Source organism: Thamnophis sirtalis, unplaced genomic scaffold (assembly GCF_051295495.1).
Source record: "Thamnophis sirtalis isolate CommonGarterSnake01/CBP01778 unplaced genomic scaffold, rThaSir2_p1.2 scaffold_2, whole genome shotgun sequence".
Classification (NCBI taxonomy): Eukaryota; Metazoa; Chordata; class Lepidosauria; order Squamata; family Natricidae; genus Thamnophis; species Thamnophis sirtalis.
Window position 1 is genome coordinate 93,918,965 of NW_028261382.1, and position 22,179 is coordinate 93,941,143.

The following is a 22,179-nucleotide window of genomic DNA, read 5'->3' on the forward strand; positions in this document are numbered from 1 at the left end:
ATACATACATACATATAACCTTTCTGCTAGGTATTAAAAACTATAGTGTGTTGCATTTATGAAACCAATGAACTGCTACGGAGAAAACATTTTTTTAAATTTATTTCTGCATGCAACAAAACCATTTTCAACTCCGGAAGAAAAAAAAAAACGACGGGTTGAAAACCTCAATAAATTGCGTGCCAGCAGATATTGCACATTGGCAGTTGTGACGCATATTTTGAGCGACAGGGAGCCACAGCAGAGGGATGAAAGAGCCACATGTGGCTCCAGAGCCGCAGGTTGCAGACCCCTGTTTAAGAGGGTCGTTGATGCCTCTTGGAGGCTTACCTGTGTCTTCGGGGGTCACTTGAATAGTACTAATGGTTCCTGCAGTCTGCATTTTTTTCCCCTCTGGAAATCCATTTCTCTTTCGTGCTTCAAGGACCATCAAAAAGGATGCAAATAACCAGCAAGTGTCTGCATGGAATATAAATCCTTCCATTCCCCACTATCCTGTCAGAGCTGAAGAAGCTTCTTGGATGAGAAGCGAAACGTCTTGGAAGAAAAAAAATAAGAAAATGTTTTTGCCATTGTGTTAGACCACAGAAAAGCCAACAATGGACTTGTTTCTTTCTTTGCATCAGAAGCATCGCAATTAAAATAAGACGCACTGTGTGCCACAAACAGTTGAAACTATAAAATCACAAGATTAAAATCTGTACAAGCTAAAACGAATCTCGCTCAGAGTGAACTGCAAATTGGGGATTATTTCCTTCTGGATGTTGGAATCAATAAACGTCTCGTGATTTCTTGTCTTTTGCATCTTTTTCTTGCCTTTTCAGCATTTCATTTCAATGAGTCAATGAGTTGCTTGAGTCGAACCCAAACAGAGAGAGAGAAAATGTTCCCCGGGAGAAAATAAATCAATACAGGATAGTCCTCGGGTTAACGACCACGACTGAGCCCAACCTTTTTTTAAGTGAGACATTCATTGAAGTGAGTTATGCCCCATTTTACGATCTTTTTTGCCACAGTTGTTAAGTGAATCACTGCCGTAGTGATACAGTTTTTTAAGTGAATCCGACTTCCCTGTTGACTTTGCTTGTCAGGAGGGGGCAAAAGGGGATTGTGTGACCCTGGGATACCGAAACAGTCATAAAGGTGAATCAATGACCAGTTTAGCAGTTTGAATCCCTAGTATAGGTCTCCTGCCTGAGCAGGGGGTTGGGCTAGATGACCTCCAAGGTCCCTTCCAACTCTGTTACTATTAAAATAAGAGGAAAATAAAATCAAAGGAGAGTGCAGGAAAGTAAATTGCAGAGAAATGATTTATACTTTTGACGACTTGATAGGAGGGATTAGATGTATGATACCATGAGGGAGATAGGATGTAATCTCTATTCGGTGCAATTGTAAACAGCTTTAATGACAATGGGAAGTCATTTGTTTTGTAATTTCCACCCTTCTTTTTTTCATTCTCTTTCACATCTTCAAGAGCAGAACATTTAACAGCCCAGCTCCAACACGTGTCTGAGCGGGACACGCTCCTTGGCCGCGTTCACACGTTAAGCATTGCATGGGTTCGCCTCCTTTGGTTTTTTTTCGGGGGGGGTTGTGTGTGAATCGGGGGGGGGGTATGATGGGAAAGGTTTTTTTTCGTGTTATCAGGCAGACCGACCAGAGACCGTCAGCGGGTGGCAAGAGGGCTCCTGACCACGTACAGAGCGCGCTCCGCCGGGCCACAGGTGAGCCGGCGTTGGGCGGGGCGAAAGAGCGACGGGCGCGGCGTCCAATGGACGCGAGGGGTCGCGTGGGGCCTCGCGCGCCCGAGCGCCCGCCTCCCCGAGCCCACAGCCAATGGCGTGGCGGTGCCTGGCCCGCCCTCCTCCAATGGGAGGCGCCTCCGCCCGTTAACGGGGCGCCCGTGCGTGGGAGCCAGAGCGGCCGGAGCGGGGCTGGACGGGGCCCGAGTGTGGTCGTCGGTCGTCGGCCATGTGGAGCTGCGCGGGGCGCCGCCGTCGCCGGCTGCTGGCGGGCCTCTTCGTGCTGCTGCTGGCCGCCGTCGCCATCCGCAGGTGAGGCATATGAGAGGGAGGGAGAGAAGGAGGGGGCGTGGCTTCGATGCCCCGCCCCCTGACCCCACCCCCCTCGGTGGGACCACCACCCTTCCTCCTCCCCTCCCCAGGCCACTCCCCAGCCCATCTTCCCAGGGGTTCCCCTACCCATCATCCCCAGACAGAGGTGACCTTCCTTCCCTCCCTCCATGCAGTTGCTCTTAAGGCTGGTGTTTTTCCACCCCCCCCCCAAATGGATACCGCCCTCATCATCCCCAGCCGCCCCTTGCTCCACCTGACGACCACCAGACCCATCATCCACAGCCAGGGGCTGGAAGATAACAAGGGGGGGCGGGATAAAAGCCACCTGTCCACCCCCCATCCCAATGCATTCCATCGCACCCCAAATGGTGTAGAGTCTCTGGCTTGGGTGGGGGTTGGACTAGATGACCTACAAGATCCCTTCCAACTCTGTTAATCGGTAATCCCCTTAGGACAGGGGCCGGCAACCTTAAACACTCGAAGAGCCCTTTGGACCCATTTCCCACAGAAAAGAAAACACCAGGAGAGACAAAACCAACCAGGGGACGAAAAGCTCAATAAATTGCGTGCTGACGGGTGTCGCACATTGGCAGTTGTTTCACATATTTTGAGGGACGGAGCCGCAGCAGAGGGATGAAAGAGCCACATGCTACTCCAGGAGACCCCCCCCCTCCTCCCCATATGGAAAATGGGACACCTCCATCTCCCAACATTTTTTGCTCGGTCCAGACTTTGCAGGAATATAATTTCTGCAAAAGTGTGTGTGCAATTCGCTTTGCAAAGGAAATTGCACGCACACACGCACACAAACACGCACACCGAAGGTGCACAGCTATGCTTTAAAGGCAGATTGCCTCCTTCCAAGATGCTGAGACTCTTGAAAAAGTTCAGAGAAGAGCAACCAGGATGATTAGGGGACTGGAGGCTAAAACATACGATGGACAGTGGCAGAAACTGGGCATGGCTAGTCTAGTGAAGAGAAGGACCAGGGGAGACAGGAGAGCATCTTCCAATATGTGAGAGGCTGCCACAGAGAGGAGGGGGATCAAGCTGTTTTCCAAAGCACCCGAAGGCCAAACAAGGAATAATGGATGGAAACTGGCCAAGGAGAGATTCAAACTAGAAATAAGGAGAAATTTTCTGACAAATGGAGCAGAAGTTGCCTTCGGAAGTTGTGGGAGCTTTATCACTGGAGGCTTTCAAGAAGAGACTGGACTGCCATCTGTCAGAAATGGTGGAGGGTCTACTGCTTGGGCCTACAAGGTCCCTTCCAACTCTGTCAATCTAATCTCTTCCCCCTCCCAAAAAAAGTTTATTCCCCCCCTCTCCTTCTTTGCAAGCATCTTTCAAACTTGCTTTTGCACCCCTTCCCATCCGCAGTGTGTTGAAGGGCGCCCATTGCAAAGTTGGCAAGGATTTTGGGATGCCAGCCTCAGATACCAGGGGGAGACATGTCAGAAAGAGAGGACCCGTCCCCATCCATCCTGGGTCATCTGGCTATTTTGGATAGACTCCCACCCCCACCCCACCCCTCTCATTCTCATCCTTGCGCCTGGTGTTTTACAGAAAGACTCCCAGATCTGTTGGTAAGCCTACCAACTGCCTTTGCCCAGATAATGCCTTAGTTCCTCCTTGGCAGTTAAAGAGTTGTTCGTTTTCTGTTGCCCTGTGGTTGCAAAGGAAATGCATTTCCTAACAGAAGTAAGCGAAGGTTGAATCAAGAGGAAATTGGACAAGTTAGTGCATAATCTGCCTCTTTAAGAAATAACAACAACAACAACAACAACAACTACAATAATACATTTGCATCATATCTATCTACCTACCTACCTACTAGATCAGTGTTTCTCAACGTTGGCAACTTGAAGATGTCCGGACTTCAACTCCCAGAATTCCCCAGCCAGCATTCGCTGGCTGGGGAATTCTGGGAGTTGAAGTCCGGACATCTTCAAGTTGCCAACGTTGAGAAACACTGTACTAGATGTTTATCCCTCCTGTATGACTTTATAAGTAGCTCAAGGCAGAAAATATTCTTAATACTTCCTCCTATTTTCCCCACACAACAACCCTCTGAGGCAGAGAGCAAGTGATTGGCCCAAAGTCACCCAGCCGGCTTTCATGCCTGAGGTGGAACTAGAACTCACTGTCTCCTTGTGATTGGCCTGAAGTCACCCAGCCGGCTTTCATGTCTGAGGTGGAACTAGAACTCTCAGCCTCCTGGTGATTGGCCCGAAGTCACCCAGCCGGCTTTCATGCCTGAGGTGGAACTAGAACTTATTGTCTCCTGGTGATTGGCCCAAAGTCACCCAGCCGGCTTTCATGCCTGAGGTGGAACTAGAACTTATTGTCTCCTGGTGATTGGCCCAAAGTCACCCAGCCGGCTTTCATGCCTGAGGTGGAACTAGAACTCACTATCTCCTTGTGATTGGCCCAGCCGGCTTTCATGCCTGAGGTGGAACTAGAACTCACTGTCTCCTTGTGATTGGCCTGAAGTCACCCAGCCAGCTTTCATGTCTGAGGTGGAACTAGAACTCACTGTCTCCTTGTGATTGGCTGAAGTCACCCAGCCGGCTTTCATGCCTGAGGTGGAACTAGAACTCACTATCTCCTTGTGATTGGCCCAGCCGGCTTTCATGTCTGAGGTGGAACTAGAACTTATTGTCTCCTGGTGATTGGCCTGAAGTCACCTAGCCAGTTTTCATGCCTAAAGTGAGACTAGAACTCACTGTCTCCTGGTGAATGGTCCAAAGTCTCCCAGCCGGCTTTCATGTCTGAGGTGGAACTAGAACTCACTGTCTCCTTGTGATTGGCCCAGCCGGCTTACATGCCTGAGGTGGAACTAGAACTTAGTGTCTCCTGGTGATTGGCCCAAAGACACTCAGCCATCTTTCATGCCTGAGGTGGAACTAGAACTCTCAGCCTCCTGGTTTCTAAGCTAGGATTATCACCAAACTGCCTTTCATTTTTATACATAACTCAAGGCAGCAAGCCTAACATAGGATTGCCCTCTATTTTTCCTCACAACATCCATGTGAGGTAGATCAGACTGGCCAAGGATGCCTGGCTCAGGTTGCCGTGTCCAGTTTCCCCCATTTCTTCATGTCCTTCTATTGGATGGGCAGCACTGCCTGCCTCATCAGCTGTTTACTTAGACAAACCCAGTGTTGTTTTATAAATAATTTCATGCACTTTGCTGAGAAATTAAGAAAAAGAAAATCTCATATTGTTTGCAAAACAAGGGAAACCTCCGTCACCTGGGAATTAACCCCATGGTGGTTTTCTGTTGGTAAAGGAAAGACGTTGGTGAATCAGAACACATGTTCTTATCTGATGTTTGTACTGTAGCAACATTCATACCGGTCTCATCTTACTACTACTACATAAATATACAAGGCACACCAGGTAATTTTACACCATCCTGTTGATTTCAGATGCCACCCCTGCTGCAACATATAATATTACCAGATTATCTGCAGCAGCACTCCTCAATTCATCACAGGATGGCTTCTAGCTTACACTTGGGGCTTAACAGTATAAACTAGATTTCCGTGTGCGCCTGGCTTATTGCACGACGGCGCTCCGAAACTTAATGCAGATAGTTTTCCCGCTTGCTAACTTTTTATGCTCCTTTCTCACTTGTTAAACCTTTTGTTCCATCAATTCAATTTGTGCATCTTTTATACCTTATTTCTTTTTTTTAATAACTCATTTAAATTCACAGTTTTTATATCCTTTATACTGGCTTCCTTTTAAGGGCCGTATCCTACCCCCTTAGGACGATCTACGGCTATAATAAAAATTGATTTGCTTTGAGCAAGGAAGGAAGAAGTGATTGAGCCTATTCCTTAGCTTGCAAGTTGTCAAAAGATTAATTTTGAAGGCTGCCACTCTGATGATTTTTTTTCAAGCTCTATAAGATTGAATGCAATTCTTTTGTAGGGCTGAACAGCAGATGTGTGTATTTTAAATAATGTTTTAATTATTTCCTTCTCTGGCCAAATAGAGGGAGACAGAAACAGGTCATCCATCATGAAATCAAGAGCCTAGCAGAAGTTATTCTTGATTTCAAATGTTTTATTTCATTTTTCATTTTCATTTCATACAGTCACATATATACTGTGCATGATTGAGGCCATATAACATTGAGCAATAGACACAGCCCTCCTTGTATTCCCCAAAATACAAAACCAATATAGCACTTCAACCCTCCATACACCCTTTCTTTCTCCCCCCTCCAACTTTCCTTTCTCCCCTCCAACACTCCCCTCTCCTACTTCCCCTCCCCCGCTAACACTCCTTTCTCCCCCTCCCTTCCATCTCACCCTCCTTCCATTCCTCTCTCCCTCCCTCTCGTAGCAGAAGTTATTCTTAATTTGTTGTCAAATTAGTTTCACCCCTAGTTAACTTCTTTCTTTTTTTAAAAAAAAAAAGTTTTTATTCAACATTTTCAAGTTTGAAAACCGCAAGTAAAAAAAAGGAACAAAGAAAAAAAAAACAAGAAAAATACAAAAACAAATACAAAACGGATAAAAACCACAAACAAACCACATAATAATATAATATTTTACAGCTTCCCTATCAGCATATATATTCTGCTTTTGTAGTTTACTGTTCAATTATTGTCTTCTCGTGGTTTTTAACAATTCTAGTGCTAATGTAAAAATTATATTGTAATATAGTAGTATAGTGCACATGATCAAATTTTACATATATACATTTTTCTTCATGGTATAATCAGTAGTTTTTAAAACTTTTATTTCTTGTTTTGGATTCTGTTCTCTAGCCACTTGTTCAGTCTACTCCAAATTTTATAATACTCAAACTCTTCTCTTTAACCCCTAATTAAGTTTTTTCATGTTGACACTTCCATGTTGGAATATATGTGTTTCCTTCTTTAAAAAATGTGCAAGAAACACAGAAGAATGGTCTGGTCTCTTTGGAACCACAAACAAAAAGTTATTTGTATGAAAAGAATGTCTTATCTTCCAGCCTCAATTCATGATAGACACGTACAAAAATATTCCTATCAAGGGTCCAGTAGTTGATCAGATCATTAGTGGGGGAAATGCATTCATTTGGGAGAATTCAAAAACTATACAACTTTATGTTTATGAAGATTCTCCGTCATCCAGGTCATAATTGTCCCAAAGATGCTTTTTTTTCCAAGAGGCAACTGGACTTTCGGCGTTTTCTTTAAAGACGTTTCGCTTCTCATCCAAGAAGCTTCTTCAGCTCTGACTGGATGGTGGGGAATGAAAGGATTTATATTCCTTGCAGATAGCTGGTCATTTGCATCCTTTTTAGGGAGTCGTTGAGGCCACTTGGAGGTTTATCTCTGTCCTCAGGGTCACCTGAGTGATACAAATGGGTGTGGAACTGTTGAAAGGACTGTGTTGTAGGCTGGAGATAGATGATGTTGCATCCCTTCCCCTCTGTTGAGAGAGGGCTGTTCAACTTTGTCATAGATGGCCTCTTTGATAAACCTCCAGGTGGTCTCAACAACTCTCTAAAAGGATGCAAATGACCAGCTGTCTGCAAGGAGTATAAACCCTTCCATCCCCTTCCATCCTGCCAGAGCTGAAGAAGCTTCTTGGATGAGAAGCGAAACGCCTTCAAAATAAAACCAGAAAGTCCAGTTGCCTCTTGAAAAACCATCTCTGGGACATCCCTATCATAGTTGTATCGAAAGTGGTTTTTATTTTTCGAAAAGGCCCTCTGGAACGATCTCCCCGTGGAGATCCGGACCCTTACTACCCTCCCGGCCTTCCGTAAAGCTACTAAGTCCTGGCTGCTCCGGCAGGCCTGGGGCTGTTGAAGTATCCAGCCCCACTTTAATTGTGTATGTTGTTGTATTTTAAATTGTTGTTTTGTCTTATTTATCCCCCTCCCCTTTTTATTGTAAGCCGCCCGGAGTCCTCCGGGAGTGGGCGGCGTACAAACCCAATAAACTAAATTATTTTTTCCCCCTCCTAGTTCCTTTCCCTTCTAGTGATACCTGCACGCATATCCCTGGGTTTGAATCAGGATGATTTAAGTCCTGCATGTGTGAAAAAGTACTTTTAAAATTCTTTCTGCATTCCTCCGGTTGCCTTCCAAACTCCTTTGTGTTTCTGCTGGCTGGTGTATCCTCTTCTTAGGACGAATGCCCTTCTAAAGTCATGGCCTACTACTTAGCTGCCTCCTCTGTTAAAGCTGGATAACGAGTAAATCTTCAGGTTAGTGGAGCAAAGGGTTTTTAGAAGCCCTCTTATTGGAAGGTATATTGAGTTAAGCTCCTCTAGGGCGGAATTAAAAAATTAAGGTCACATTTAGCCCTTGTAAGTAGTGACTTCTCCAAAACAGTAGATTGCAGGTAGTCCCTGACTCACAACCACAATTGGGCCCAATATTTCTGTTGCGAAGTGAGACATTTGTTAAGTGAATTTTGCCCTATTTTACGACTTTAATTTAGTTTAGTTTACTTTATTGTCATTGCACCTCCTACAGTGAAATTAAATTCCATCCTCAGTGTACATTATATATAAAAACTAAAGTTTTTTTCAATGCCGTTGTAACTTCAAACTGTCACTAAGTGAATTATCTGTATAGTGCTTAGTTTAGGATTTGATTCGAAAGAGGCGTTTTCCAAATTGCAGATTTAACACTAGTCTGCAACTGGTTAAAGCGGACTGAATATTTTTTTTTCCCCAGAATGGAAGTTCAAACAAATTTACACAACTATGTCCTTCTGTTTGGTTTGGCTACAATTTATGTACACAACCGGGCAATATTCATTAATGTGTAAAAAAAAAAAAAAACCTAAACCCTTATTAACATTGTCTTTTTATAATATATTTTTACGGACAGGATTTGTGTGTGTGTGTGTGTTTGTGTGTTGCAATTGTGCTGATAAATAAATAAAGGAAGACTAATATAGATTTCAAGCTATTTAGCTCTCATCAGCTAGCCATACCCATACTGGAAATCGAGCATGGACTGCATTACATATTAGGCAGTTATATTAGCCACTAAGCCACAGGCTCTCCTCCTTTATCAGCTAAGCCAGGGAAATAGGTATGTATTGTGTCACAACCCCTGGTATGCCCAAATATGGGAGGGAGCATACTGCTTCCCTTTTCTGTCTTTCGGCTCACTCTGAGAGCACAATTGCAACACAAATGTAACAAAGGCAATGTTAAAAAAAAATGGTTTTCTACCTGGATGGCTCCCAGAGTGAGCAGATAGACAGAAAAGGGAAGCAGTATGCTCCCTCCCACATTTGGGCATACCAGGGGTTGTATCACAATACACACACACATACACGTATGTATGTATGTATGTATGTATGTATGTATGTATGTATGTATGTATTGTGTCACAACCCCTGGTATGACCAAATATGGGAGGAAGCAGACTGCTTCTTTCTCTGTCTATCGGCTCATCACAAGAGACCATCCAGACAGAAAGCCATTATTTTTACTGTTGCCTTTGTTCGAATCCCAGTAAGGGTATGGCTAGCTGATGAGAGCTAAATAGCTTGAAATAGATCTATACTAGTCTCCCTTTATTTATTTATCAGCACAAATACAACATATATATATATATATATATATATATATATATATATATATATATATATATATATATATATATATATACACATACATACATACATACATACATACATACATACATACATACACTTTCTTTCATATGCTTGGTTTGTGAGCTGGGTTATTACTTCTGCAAAAGAAAGGGGGAAAAATAGATGTTCTCGTTAGATTAAGCCGAGCAAATGATGCAAATTGAATGTGGAGGAAGATCAAATATGACTGGAGAAGGGGGGGGGAAATAAAGCCCACAAATTGACATATTTGGGCCGATGGTGGGAGCGTGCACTTGGGCGTGCGGCATTTCATTTGGAAAAACTGAAATTGGGAACACTGGGGTGCCTGGGGGGGGGGGGGGTGTACAGTTGTGTGTATGCGTCTCTGTCTCCCCTGCCGAATCTGTTAGTCCCTAGGGAAGAATTTCCCTGGCAGATCATCAAATACAGAAAGGAGGGCAGAGAGCAATGCCACGTCAAGCTGGCTATGGTTTAGAGACTTTAAATAAGGGGGGCAAATAAGGAAGCCATTCCTTGCCTATCATAAAAAGTAATGGACAAAGGAAGACTTATTGCTGCTGATGTAAATCAGTTCCGTGTTGGGCTAACAGATGCTCAGGTGACCTTGGTTACTGTTCTGACCAAGGCTTCCCAAGAGCCTGAAGCAAACTCCTGGTCCCGACAAAAAACCCTTTTATTTATTGACTGTGAATTCTGCTCATTCACATCCAGCAAAGTCTTTCAAGGGAGGATTTACGGTCACAGACCTTATCTGGCTTGGAGAGCTGCCAGGCCGATCTCTGCAAAACTTGGCAAGGAGTCTCGGAGAGTCACGAACCAATTAAGCGAACTAATAATCTCCTGCAAACTCCACTCCCCTTTCGCTCCTCTTTTATTTCCTCTGGGAGGGGCCATTCATTGCCCACCTGTGGCCTTACTCCCAAGTCGACCCCTGTTCTTTAGCTGTTCCCTTCCTCTGGCAATTCTGCCAACACGTGAGATTTCCTCTTTTTTTAAAAAAAAAAAAGTCACCTTGTTTTTCACTTCTTTCTCATGATCAATTTGCACATTGTTTTCCCCTGGATAACTGGTCCTCTAGTAGAGGAATAAGACATTAATGGCAGAAATATCTTTTATTTAGTTAGTTAGTTAGTTAGTTAGTTTTTTTGTCAAATATGTACAAGATAACAGGTGTAAGTATAAACATGGACATGGACCAAGAATAGAATAGAATAGAATTTTATTATTTGTATGCCGCCCTTCTCCGGGAGGACTCAGGGCGGCGAACAATTCAAGGGGGTAAAAAGGGGAACATAAAAAACAAAATACAAATAATAAAAGTAGACAACAGTCGCACAACCATACATGTCGAGAGGGGAGGGAACTCATCACCCCCAGGCCTGCCGGCAAAGCCAGGTTTTGACGGCTTTTCGGAAGGCCTGGAGAGAGGTGAGGGTCCGAATCCCTGCGGGGAGTTCATTTCAGAGGGCCGGAGCTGACAAAGGCAATGAGTACAAATAAATGGGGACAGTAGGACATGGATAGTAGGCACACTGGTGCGCTTATGCACGCCCCCTTTATGGACCTCTTAGGAATGGGATGAGGTCCACACTAGACAGTTTAAGGTTAAAGTTTTGGGTGTTTGAGGACGTAACAACGGAGTCAGGTAGAGCATTCCAGGTGTTGACCACTCTGTTGCTAAAGTCGTATTTTCTGCAGTTGGGTTTGGAGTGATTTACCTTGAGTTTGTATCTATTGTTTGTCCGTATATTATTGAGGTTGAAGCTGAAGTAGTCATTGACAGGTAGGACATTGTAGCAGACAATTTTGTGTAGTACACTCAGGTCAGACCGTAGGCGGCGAAGTTCCAGGTTGTCCTAGCCCAAAATTTCGAGCCGGGTGGCATAAGATATTCTATTGTGAGCAGAGGAATGGAGGACACTTCTCATGAAATACCTCTGGACTTGTTCAATTGTATCAATGTCCAATATACAATGTGGATTCGAGGCAGACGAGCTGTACTCGAGAATTGGTCTAGCAAAGGTTTTGTATGCCCTAGTTAGCAGTGCAGTGTTGTCGGAGAAGAAGCCTTGCAAAATTAAGAACAGGGCACAGTTCAACTTCTGTTTAATAGTTCTGGTGAGTATTGCGTCCACCAGCTTATAAGAAGGCATCAAGTCCTTGCTAAATCCTGTCTCCATCACACCAGTACATAGACAAGCTGGCATTCCCCGTTCCTAGAGTTTCTACAGTGATTTGAGATAATACGTTGAACACAAGCGGTTTGAAGAACACAAAAACCCACAGTCTGGATGAAGTCCACTGGATTGTGGCCATTTTTATTCAGTTATTGTAAATAGGCAGGTATCGGAGATATATTCTTTTTCTTCTGGTTCGCTGGTTTTGCGTCGTGAAACATTGGGGTGGGTGGGAAGCAAAATGTTTTGTTGCTTAAGGAAATAGAGCATTGCAGAATTCTGGATTCTCTGCGCCTCTTTATATCTGCTTCTTGTTTGACAACGCAGCTTGGTGCTGCCAGAATACCGCTGCAAAATTGTTGGGAACGTTTTAAACATTTGTGTCTGAAAACGGGATCTGTGTTCGCACACCTGCAGAGACCCATCATTTTGCAGCTTCCCGTTTTCGACACTCTGCTAGTTTCCTTGTTCGGAGTTTTCGAGTCTGGGTTGAAGATTTCCTCCTGAAAACTGTGATTCCTTTTTCCTTCTCCCCCCTCTCTCCCCCCACCCCGAGATCCAGGATAACGCAAATTGATGAAGTGAAGGAGAATTTTCAAATCATGAATGCTGAAGGGAAATAGAAAGATTCTTTGAAAGGATGACCTTGGGAAAGGGCAAAGAGAGGTAGAAAGAGAGAGGTTATAGCACGACCCCATGAAATGGGTTAAATACAGGAGAGAAGAGGCATGTAATCTGGCTGGCTGTGTGACTTTGGGCCAATCACTAGGTGACTGTGAGTTCTAGTCACATCTTGGGCATGAATCCCACGGTATCATTTTGCCAATTATCAGGAGATTGGGAGTTCTGGTCACACCTTTTGCATGAAAGCCAGCTGGGTGTCCTTTGGCCAATTAACAGGAATTGGGAGTTCTAGTCACACTTTGGGCATGAAAACCAGGTGGGTGTCTTTTGTCCAATCACTAGATGACTGTGAGTTCTAGTCACATCTTGGGCATGAATCCGACTGGGTGGCCTTTGGCCAATTATCAGGAGATTGGGAGTTCTAGTCACACATTGGGCATGAAAACCAGCTGGGTGTCTTTTGGCCAATCATTAGGTGACTGTGAGTTCTAGTGAAACCTTGGGCATGAATCCGACTGGGTGGCCTTTGGCCAATTATCAGGAGATTGGGATTCTAGTCACATCTTGGCCATAGAAGCCGACTGGGTGTCCTTTGACCAACCACTAGGTGACTGTGAGTTCTAGTCACACTTTGGGCATAAAAGCCAGCTGTGTGTCCTTTGGCCAGACGTCAGGAGATTGGGAGTTCTAGTCGCACCTTCGGCATGAAAACTGGCTGGGTGTCCTTTGGCTAATCACCAGGGGACTGGGAGTTCTAGTCCTCCTTTAGGCATGAAAGCCGATGATTACCCAAAATCAACCAGCTGGCTTTCATGCCTACCCCAGGACTAGAGCTCACGGTCTCCCACTTTCTGGCTTGGCGCCTTAACCGCTAGATTAAACCGACTCTCGAACTGCCTCTGCTGTTCTTACCCTTTGCTTTCTTTCCTGTTCAGGTTTAACTTGACGAACATCATTCCCATGCGGTTCTGGGGTCGAGTGCTGGGCTTGCAGGCGAAGCACTCACAGTTCCTGCTGGAGGAGAAGCCCTTTCGCATCCTTGGCGGCTCAATGCACTACTTCCGCATCCCCCGGGAATATTGGAGGGACCGCTTGGTCAAGATGAAGGCCTGCGGCCTGAACACCCTCACAACGTAAGGCTGGTCTCCTCTTCATGGCCCCCTCAGTGTTCTGACCCAGGATTCCTTAGAAAGCAAGAAGCAAAGCCTTGGTCCCTGCAAAACTCCTTTTATTTGCACGACTGTGAATTCCTTTCATTCACAGTCGGCAAGGCTTAGCAAACAGTCTTTCAGAGGAATGTTTATCCACACGCACCTTATCTCGTTTGGAGAGCTGCCAGATAACTAGTTTCCAAAGGCAGGGCAAGGCAAAACTTGGCACAGAGTCTCTTATAGTCACAAAGAGAACTTTCCACTATTGAAACAACCGAAGGAACAAATTGTTTCCTGCAAAAGCCCCCTCCCCATTCACTCCTCTTTTGTTTCCTCTGGGAGGGGCCAATCACCTCCAAGGTGTGGCTTTACTCCCAAGTCGACCCTGCTTTCTTAGTTGTTCTTGTCTTCTGGCAGCTCTGCGCATGCGCACACTGGGAACAGGCTCCAGCTGTTCCTCTGCCTCACTGCTGTCTAACTCCCTCTCTGTCACTGATGCAGAGCCCTTGTCTGAGCTTTTCTCAGCCCCCAGGACTGGCCCATGTTCCTCCCCAACCTCCTCACTGTCCGACTCTGCTGCCAACTTCACCGGCCGCCAGCGGGCCACAACAATCAGCAATGTAATTGCTGATTTCCCTGGAATACGGGTAGTCCTTGACTTATGGCCTATAACTTAGTAGCCATTCAGTTCTGACGCACACACCTGGGGGTTACTTACAACCCAGATTCGGTAGTTTCGATGGTTGGGGGAACCCCACAGTCATGGGGTGCTTAGCACCTAGGTTGCCTTAATGGCTGTTGGCAGCATCCTGCTAACTCTGTGGTCGGCAACCTTAAACGCTCAAAGAGACGTGGACCCGTTTCCCATAAAAAAAAGAAAACATTGGGAGCCACAAAACCTTTCCCGTGCCTGACTATTTCCTGAGCGGCCACAGAACTAGCATATGTAGTTGAAATAAATGTTCTGTTTTCTTCTGAACCATTTATTTTCTTGGATTTATCCATGGTTGGCTCACAGGGGTTTGGAAAAGCTCAATAAATCTAGTCCTGGCGGGTGTGGCACACTGGCAACTGTGACGTATATTTTGAGTGACAGGGAGCCGCAGCAGAAGGATGAAAGAGCCACATGCAGCTCCAGAGCCGTGGCTTGCTGACTCCTGTGCTAGCTAATAAATCCTAGCATTTATTTCTCGATTGGCCACAAATCCACACTCGTGGTGAACCATTGGTTCCCGTAACAACTGTGACATTCACCTAACGGCCATGGCGATTTGGTGAACGTGTGTGGCAAAAGTCGTAAAATCAGATTGGTCACGTGCCTGTACTTAGGAGATGTTTATTCACTGCATGTTCCAGGTATGTCCCGTGGAATCTTCACGAGGCCGTCAGAGGGAACTTTGATTTCAGCGGAAACTTGGATCTGCAGTACGTATCGGGCAATTTCCCTTTTCTTTATGAAACAAATCTAGCGATCTAAACATCCGTTTTCATCTGATATCAAATGTACATATGCTGAATTTATCATTCCTATGCAGTCCTAGGAGGCAGAGGGGTGATTTTAGAAGTAAAAAGGTGGAGAGATAGTTTTGAGTTGGAAATCAGAAATACAGGAGGTTCTTGTGCTGTTGATCGTAATAAAAACGATTGGGCATTATGTACACAGATTTGAGACGTATAAATAAAAGTAGAATTTCAATAGAATCTCTATATGAGTATCAGCATAAGATGGTGATTTGGGGCTGGGATGAGAGAGAGAGAGATGAGAGAGAGAGAGATGAAAGAGAGAGATGAGAGAGAAAGATGAGAAAGAGAGACGAGAGAGAGAGAGAAAGATGAGAGAAAGAGAGGAGAGAGAGAGATGAGAGAGAAAGAGATGAGAAAGAGAGAGACGAGAGAGAAAGAAATGAGAAAGAGATGAGAGAAAGAGAGGAGAGAGAGATGAGAGAGAAAGAGATGAGAGAAAGCGAGAAAGATGAGAGGGAGGGAGGGAGAGAGAGAAAAAACTACATTTGAGCCTTGATAGCTATAACTTTTGCAAACTCTGTAAAACTATCAGCAGAATTTAGTTGGCAGGAAAATTTCACCAGTCCCTTTTAATAATCCCTACATTCTATAATTAGGTTTTTAGATAAAGTCAGTTTTTGCGCCATGGTGGCGCAGTGTTTAGAATACAGCATTGCAGACTAATTCTGCCGACGGCCAGGCGTTCGATCCTGACCAGCTCAAGGTTGACTCAGCCTTCCATCCTTTCGATGTCGGTAAAATGAGGACCCAGATTATTGGGGGCAAAATGCTGACTCTGTAAACCACATTAGAGTGGGATACGAAGAACTGTGAAGCTGTATATTAAGTTTTAAGTGCTATTGCTATTGCTATTTTGAGCTTCGTTTGCTAAATTTGAGTGCGCTCTGCCCTTGCAGTGCTGTTGCCATTTCTCCTTTGCTTCTCCAGGGCTTTTCTTAGGACAGCAGAAGAAGTAGGACTATGGGTGATACTGCGTCCTGGACCATATATATGCTCAGAGTGGGACCTCGGTGGCCTGCCCAGGTAAGTCTGAATGATTTTGACTTCTGTGCAAAACGTTACTCCTTAACTCTGTCTTCAGCTTTCATGGGTCTAATTTTAAGGAAAAGAAATCTGATAATTAGATAAATAAGAGCCATGGTGGCGCAGTAGTTAGAGTGCAGTATTGCAGGCTACTTCTGCTGACTGCCGGATGCATGCAATTTAGCAGTTCGAATCTCTCCAGCCTTCAGGTTGACTCAGCCTTCCGAGTTCGGTAAAATGAGGACCCAGATTGTTGGGGGCAAAATGCAGACTCTGTAAACTGCTTAGAGAGGGCTGTGAAGCACTATGAAGTAGTATATGTCCAAGTGCTATTGCAATTTTTTTCCTTCCTTCCTTCCTTCCTTCCTTCCTTCCTTCCTTCCTTCCTTCCTTCCTTCCTTCCTTCCTCCTTCCCTCCCTTCCCTTCCGTTCCCTTCCCCTCTCTTCCGTTTCCTTCCCAGTGGTTAGAATACAATATTGCAGGATAACTTTGCTCAGAGCCAGAAGTTCAATCCTGGCCGACTCAAGGTTGACTTAGCTTTCTGTCCTTCCGAGGTCGGTAAAATGAGGACCCACATTGCTGGGGGCAAATATGCTGACTCTGTCAACCACTCAGAAAGGGCTATAAAGCACTATGAAGCGGTATATAAGTCTAAGTGCTATTGCTACTGCTATAGCCAAATAGACCTAATGCTCCAGACAAACTCAGCGGTCATTCCTTTGCAGTGAGCCTTGTTTATCACATATTATTTTATTTTAAATATTCTACATAATAGGCTCTTCCTTCCCAAATGAAATGTATCCGGTCTGCGTAGAACTGATTTGGTTTCCTGTTAGCAGCAAGCTTTCTGCTGGGCGTGTTCCACGGAGCTGTCCTTCCAACTGATAATTTCTTTTGGTTCAGAGTAATATTTCCTCACCCTTTCACCTTCCTAACATTCTAGATGTTGCTGCTTCGAAGTCTTAAGTTGCAACTCCTAAACTGGAGAAGCCTCTTTAAACAGGAAACAAAAAAGGCAGAAGGAAATTTTCCTGCAGATTAAAGTATTGCAGTATTGGGATGTCAACTTCTTCCTTTCTTTTTCAAGGCGCTTTTTCAAGAGGCAACTGGACTTCCTTGTTGTTTTTTTTCCTTAAAGACGTTTCACTTCTCATCCAAGAAGCTTCTTCGGTTCTGACTGGATGGTGGGGAATGGAAGGATTTATACTCCTTGCAGACAGCTGTCTGGTCATTTGCATCCTTTTAGGGAGTCGTTGAGGCCACCAGGAGATTTATCTCTGTCCTCAGGGTCACCTGAGTGGCGCAAATGGGTGTGTGGAACCTTCTTGGAACTGTTGGAAGGACTGTCTTGTAGACTGGAGATAGATGGTATCGTATCCCTCCCCCTACCCTCTGTTGACACAGATAAACCTCCAGGTGGCCTCAAAGACTCTCTAAAAGGATGAAAATGACCAGCTCTCTGCAAGAAGTATAAATCCTTCCGCTCTTCTTCTTCAGAGCTGAAGAAGCTTCTTGGATGAGAAGCAAAACGTCTTCAAAGAAAAACCAGAAAGTCCAATTTTCTCTTTTAAAAAAAAGCACCTTTGGGACAACCATGACCTGGATGACGGAGAATTCTCCATAGACTTAACTTTTGTTTATTTTTTTCCCCCCATTACAAGCTTATCAAAATGTTATTCTCCCTCTTCCTTGTGAAAACCACCGAGATACTCTAAAAGGAGCCAGTGGTCAAATGCTTATGGAGATTCTCAATCCTTCCGGTCATGGTTGTCCCTAAAGTACTTTTTTTTAAAGGGAAATGGACTTTCTTGGGGGGTGTTTTTTTCCTTTGAAAACTCGCTTCTCATCCAAGAACTGAAGAAGCTTCTTGGATGAGAAGGGAAACGTTTTCAAGAGGGAAAAAAAATGAGAAACTCCAGGTGCCTTTCAGAAAAAGCAACTTTGGGATAGCCAATAGTCACACTTAGCCTATATCAGTGATGGAGAACCTTTTTGGCACCAAGTGCCCAAAAGGGAGTGCGCAGTTTGGTGGACGTGACCTGGAAGAGAAGCTGCCCACTGGGCATGCGCACACCGGGAAATTAACTTCTAGTTACTGGCGCACATGCGCACGCAAAGATCAGCTGGCTGGCGCGCATAGACCAGTTCTTCCAGTTTCCAGCACTGCCACAGACGCGAAGGACAGCCAGTTGTCATGCGTGCATTCATGCCAGAAACCCGAAAAGAGAAATGGGCGACACCACGCGCACCAGCTGACATGGCTTGGTGTGCCACTTTGGGCACGCATGCCATAGGCTTGCCCTCACGGGCCTACCTGTACTACAAAACTCAGCTGGGTTAAAAGGCATGATGGGAATGAAAAATGACAAGGATTTGGAAAGGCTTCTGCTTTCCTGCCCTTCCCTCTCCAGGAACCCTGTGCAAAGGGTGTTAGGAAATGCCTCTCCGCTTCAAAACGGCTGTTCTGAGTTCTTCTGCCACACACACTGACTGCTCTTTTGGGTCAGAAGTCGAGGCAAAATTCTCCGCAGAAACATTTCTCCCCAAAAATAGGAAGAAAAAAAATCAGCCATTTTGTGAAAAGCAATTAAACAGAAGGATAGACTCAAGTTCACGTGAAGTGTTAATACCATTTTATAAGGCCTTGGTAAGGCCATGCTTGGAATACGGCATTCAGTTTTGGTCACCACAATATATAAAAAAATGTGGAGACTCTAGAAAGAGTGCAAAGAAGAGCAACAGAGATGATTTGGGGACTGGAGGCTAAAACATATAAAGAACGGTTGCAGAAACTGGGTATCTCTAGTTTGATGAAAAGAAAGACTAGGGGAGACATGATAGAAGTCTTCCACTATCTCAGGGGCTGCCACAAAGAAGAGGGAGTCAAACTTTTATCCAAAGTACCTGAGGGTAGAACAAGAAGCAATGGGTGGAAACTAATCAAGGAAAGAAGCAACTTAGAACTAAGGAGAAATTTCCTGACCGTTAGAACAATTAATCAGTAGAACAGCTTGCCTCCAGAAGTTGTGAATGCTCCAACACTGGAAGTCTTTAAGAAGATGTTGGATATCCATTTGTCTGAAGTGGTGTAGGGTTTCCTGCCTAGGCAGGGGGTTGGACTAGAAGACCTCCAAGGTCCCTTCCGACTCTGCTATTCTATTCTAACTTCCCCGTTTCTCAGTTTAGATTGTTAACAGAAAGTGCATCAGCGAAGCCTGGCCTTCTGTTGAAATCCTCTCTCGACAGACTTTGGAGGCGTGGACAAGCGATATTTTGACCCTGCAGTCCAGTGACTTAAAAGCAGAACGGGGGCGGGAGGAGCGGGGAGAGGATGGCCTGAAGAATGGAGAAGGACAAGCTATCTCAGGAATTTGGAGCCCTGTCATCAAAGCTATGGAGATGGAGAAGGAAGAGGGGGGGGAAAGGGAACAATAGGCCAGCTTATGCAGGGTGACGTGGGTGAGAACTTGCCCGATGCCGGAGTGTTTTCCTTCCCACCCAGAATAAAAGCACCATTTGTTCCTTCTGCATTCAATTATTCAGCATAAAAGCAATTTCTGCCTTCCTTCCATTCGCTCCCTCCCTTCACGCCCATTTCACATAAAAGCAGCGGATAACATTTTTCAAGAGAACGATTTGGGGATCCATAATGGCGGAGAGCATAAGTAGGCCATGTTGGCTCATCCACGGAAAGTAGTGTTCATGCCAAAGTCTCTTCTGGCTGTCTTTTCAGACCAGAGGGGGCAAGTAGAATATTTGTGGCTGAGGTGGAACTGTGGGCGAGTGGTGCGGTGGCCTAGAGGCGGAGCCTTCATCTCACAATCAGAAGGCTGTGAGTTCAATCCTAGGTAGAGGCAGATATTTCTCTCTCTGGGCGCACTGAGAATGTATCTGCCGAACAAAACTCCGCTTTGGCGACTGGAAAGGCATCTGGCCATTAATTTATTTAGTCATGTTTATGTAGTGTATATTGGAGACGGTGACCCTTTGAGAGCTGCATGCAGCGAAATTTCATTTTAATGTATGCTGTTTAGTGTACATTCAAAGTGACAATAAAGTTGTTCTGAGTTCTAAGTCATAAATCATCCCTAGGGGAAGCCTTCTGAATTTACTCCCGTCCTTTCGGTCATGGCTGGCTGGGGAATTCTGGGAGTTGAAGTCCACAGGTCTTCCAAGTTGCCATGGTTGACATCTCTGCTGTGAAACACCGTGTGTGTGTGTGTTTGTGTGTGTGTGTGTGTGTGAACATTACTATCTTGGTTCATTCCAAATGTGATAAAGGACTCAACTCCGCAAAAGGCAACACCTGTAATTAAAGAGTTTTGGTCTTTGATTCTGATCATCTAGCTACAGGTGACAGGTGACTTCTTGCCAGTGGTGAAATTCATTTTTTTACTACCGGTTCTGTGAGCGTGGCTTGCTGGGCATGACAGGGGAAGGATACTGCAAAATCTCCATTCCCTCCCCACTCCAGGGAAAGGATACTGCAAAATCCCCATTCCCAGCCCACTCCAGGAGAAGGATACTGCAAAATCTCCATTCCCTCCCCACTCCAGGGAAAGGATACTGCAAAATCCCCATTCCCAGCCCACTCCAGGGAAAGGATACTGCAAAATCTCCATTCCCTCCCCACTCCAGGGAAAGGATACTGCAAAATCCCCATTCCCAGCCCACTCCAGGAGAAGGATACTGCAAAATCTCCATTCCCACTCCACTCCAGGGGAAGGATAATGTAAAATCTCCATTCCCGCCCCACTCCAGGAGAAGGATACTGCAAAATTCCCATTCCCTCCCCATTCCAGGGGAAGGATACTGCAAAATCCCCATTCCCAGCCCACTCCAGGAGAAGGATACTGCAAAATCCCCATTCCCTCCCCACTCCAGGGGAAGGATAATGTAAAATCTCCATTCCCGCCCCACTCCAGGGAAAGGATAATGTAAAATCTCCATTCCCGCCCCACTCCAGGGGAAGGATAATGTAAAATCTCCATTCCCACTCCACTCCAGGGGAAGGATAATGTAAAATCTCCATTCCCTCCCCACTCCAGGAGAAGGATACTGCAAAATTCCCATTCCCTCCCCACTCCAGGGGAAGGATACTGCAAAATCCCCATTCCCTCCCCACTCCAGGGGAAGGATAATGTAAAATCTCCATTCCCGCCCCACTCCAGGGAAAGGATAATGTAAAATCTCCATTCCCGCCCCACTCCAGGGGAAGGATACTGCAAAATCTCCATTCCTTCCCCATTCCAGGGAAAGGATCCTGCAAAATCTCCACTCCCTCCCCACTCCAGGGGAAGGATACTGCAAAATCTCCATTCCCTCCCCACTCCAGGGAAAGAATAATGTAAAATCTCCATTCCCACCCCACTCTGGGGCCAGCCAGAGGTGGTATTTGCCGGTTCTTCGAACTACTCAAAATTTCCGCTACCGCTTCTCCAGAACCTGTCAGAACCTGCTGGATTTCATCCCTGCTTCTTGCCCTGTGCAAAATTCCACAGAAGTTGCCCTTAGTCAGACTGGGAATTTAACCTGATTTGGCCTGCATTTTTGGCTGATTCTTCAGATGACCTCCATCTTCCTTTCTAGTGACTGGAAGGAACAGCTGACTTCCTCAGCTGGGTTCCTTTTTTTATTTTCCTTCACTTGGTTTTATTTCTTCCCTCGGGGGATAATCTCTGGATGTCAGGCCCTAAAGCAATACTCTTGATGCGTCCGACGTCATCTCTGAAAATCCTTCCTAGTTACCGGGTCCCAAGGGAGTCACCGACACTCACCAGTCCTGCTTATTTTTTATTTTTTTTCCACTTGTCTTTGCCACCAGAGATTGAGTGTCCCCAGAGAATCTTGGCTCAAAGAGACTTTCTGCCTCTCTCTTTGAACCTTCCCCACCTTCTTTTCAAGAAGGGAGCTGACTTTGAGTTGGTTTTCTCCAATTCCACGCCGTTGCATTTTTAAAATGTTTTCAGTTATTTAAACGTGCAATTTGAGGCAA

The 22,179-nt window shown here is 45.2% G+C and overlaps 1 protein-coding gene across 1 annotated transcript in view; it reads left to right on the plus strand.

The window, feature by feature from the left end:
- Positions 1-1,928: 1,928 nt before the first annotated feature.
- Positions 1,929-22,179, plus strand: part of GLB1L2 (galactosidase beta 1 like 2) — a 48,221-nt gene continuing 27,970 nt past the window's right edge. Inside the window, exons 1-4 of the mRNA XM_087706388.1 lie at positions 1,929-2,057; positions 13,421-13,618; positions 14,993-15,061; positions 16,088-16,183. Of these exons, the coding sequence (XP_087562514.1) occupies positions 1,975-2,057; positions 13,421-13,618; positions 14,993-15,061; positions 16,088-16,183 (446 nt within the window). The 5' untranslated portion in view covers positions 1,929-1,974. The remainder of the gene's footprint in view (positions 2,058-13,420; positions 13,619-14,992; positions 15,062-16,087; positions 16,184-22,179) is intronic.